Genomic DNA, 2,500 nt, shown 5'->3' with positions numbered 1-2,500 from the left:
AAATAGTTTCATTTAGATCTATCTCTTGAGAGAGAGGAAAAGAACAATTTTTATTTCTGTAGAGTAAGCTGCGCTGTGGGTCGACTTTGCAGCTTGTAGTCTGCCGTATGCTAACTTGTATTTAAAGGTGAGCCGACCCCTTAAGCTGTATTAAGGGGAAATACACTCAAGGGCAAGGCAAATGGTGGTGTTAAGGGAGGGACGAAGAGGCTGACATAGGAAGAAGGATATCAATAGGAAAGGAGAGAAAAAACAAACAATAAGCAACAACCTATACATCTCTTCACAACATTTTACAGTGTACTGGAAAACCCTTATTTTTGATTTACACCTGTCGCAAGTGTGCCTCTATATGGTAACGTACATACATAAATATATACCACCTGGCACAATGTAATTTCAACCTGATATGAGCGTATCATATTGAAATTGCATGTCAATACCATTCTCCATTTTTCTTTGTAATACTCTGGTGGTTTTATTTCACAGAATACCAGACACATTTAATGTACGACCTTGTGTTGGAAAGTAACATAATACAACAATGGAATGTATTGAAAGTTTTTTTCGTTTTAGAGTTTGCTGTGATACTGACATGAATTGTCGATCTTTTTATGTATTAGCTTTGTTGTCTTGGTGTCAGTGCGACTACAGATATTTCTGTTTTATTTATATCGAAATATTTGGTTTATTTTTCTATTGTGTTTTTGTAAATCGCTTTATATTTTAGTGATCCAAGTGTTCTCGGGCGAAATGTCCAGTTCCTATCATATAAGGATACAACTGTAATTAAAATACGGAAAGCTACAACAAAATCTTAAAATAAAAGAATAAAATGGTTTGGCTCTAAAATGAGACCATGAAATAAAAGCTCCCTTTGCATAAAAAGATCTCTTTCCGTGCCTGAATTCTTCAGTACTTTTTCATTTTCTTTTTCTCTCATTTTCTGACGTACACCACCAACACATTTCTCAGCAGACGCTTTGGGACACTTTTATACACGTTTACACAATATATTTTTTACGTTTTTACACAGGTTTACGGGGATTTTGGTTCAATCTACTTCCACGAATTTGGTCACTGATAGAGCACAACCATGAGATTGGGATCACGTCTCTCACTAAGGGAGACAACGCCGAGTCCTGCCCGCGTCAGCGGAGTCCTCCGCTCTTGACGAAGGTCTCGCCAACCGAGTCCTTTTCTCCAGATAAAAAAGTCCCTTACCGGAATCCTTCTCAGCCTGAACGAGGTCCTGCAAGCTTTACAAGACATATCCTGCATCTCTCCGTGTCTCCGACCGCTTCGAAGACCCTCGGAGTCCGTCCCTCGCTCTCTCTTACCCGAAGGATCCTCAGCTGGCGGTGTTGACGAGCCGCCCCCTTCCTCTTCCTTCGAGCTGGAGACTCTCCCGGAAACGCTCCGCGTCGGCCGTCGTGTGGCTCTCGGAACACCTCACGGAGTCCTCGCTGGTCGACCTCGAGGGCGGTGACCTGCGCGTCTTCGTGCTACCGCGACGATGGTCAGTCGAGGTCAGGTCAAACATGGACTGGGAGGTAGTGATCGCGGCCCCATTGGTTGGCGCCTGGAAAGGATACAGCGGGATGAGGCGGACTGAAAGGAAGAATATTCTTGAATTTCCTGATATCTCTAACGTTGGTGCTGAATTAGAAATAGAAAGAACAATATTTCATATTCAACTAAAGAGAAAAAGGTATGTAAGTGCCAAGCTCTTTCTAATTAGATTTACTTTAATGCTTTATCTATTCCAAGTCTAGCTTACGTTCAAAACATAACCATATATATCTAAATCTATTTGTTAATAACACCTCTAAATTTGCGGCTCAAAATAATATTTCGTGTGCTATGGTTGCTGTAAATAGTGAAAAATAATAGTATAGTACAGTACATCATTACAAGACAATACACATTGCGGAACATCACGGCGTAACCACAACCACGAAAGAAAGAGCACCTTTGGAATGATGCAATACATACACAGCGATAAACACGTCTAGGACATTAACATACACTGCACAACATGAACATCACCATAACAAGTCTGGACCCCGAGGGATGGATATAGAAGCACTACACAGACAAACAACATACAGTAATTATGACAAACAGACAACGACACACTGAACAATTATGACACCCCTCCCCCCCTCCACACAACCCAACAACACTTACAGATAACACAGATAAGCGCTTCTGAAAAATAATACTTGCAGGTACAGTGTTAAAGATCCATTTGCCATATGTATTTTAGAGAGACCATTACGTGTATATAAATGCTTTGTGATGATTCGGGGATAAAGGGTGTTCCGATGTTGTGGTTATAGATAGTCATGGCTTATTCCTGCAAATCGGTGCGTTTCGATGAATGATTATGGTTATTATAATACTATAAATGATCAGTTTGATGATTGTAAGGTGAGGAGGTAGAATGGTGCTCATAAAAACTATGTGATGGTTGGGCGGTGAATGGAGTTGTGATGCT

General features: G+C 40.8%; 1 protein-coding gene across 5 annotated transcripts in view; it reads right to left on the bottom strand.

The window, feature by feature from the left end:
• The window catches only part of LOC113807566 (arrestin homolog), a 156,172-nt gene that overhangs the window by 1,246 nt on the left and 152,426 nt on the right, over nt 1-2,500 (bottom strand). For 3 of the 5 annotated variants that reach the window (XM_070129843.1, XM_070129845.1, XM_070129844.1), the window contains one exon: nt 1,386-1,582. In XM_070129843.1, the coding sequence (XP_069985944.1) occupies nt 1,531-1,582 (52 nt within the window). In that variant the 3' untranslated portion in view covers nt 1,386-1,530. Of the gene's footprint in view, nt 1,583-2,500 lie in introns of all 5 variants that reach the window. The other 2 variants (XM_070129846.1, XM_070129847.1) reach the window with 2 other exon arrangements.

This window comes from Penaeus vannamei, chromosome 14, assembly GCF_042767895.1.
Source record: "Penaeus vannamei isolate JL-2024 chromosome 14, ASM4276789v1, whole genome shotgun sequence".
Lineage (NCBI taxonomy): Eukaryota > Metazoa > Arthropoda > Malacostraca > Decapoda > Penaeidae > Penaeus > Penaeus vannamei.
This window is presented reverse-complemented; position numbering and strand designations above follow the sequence as displayed.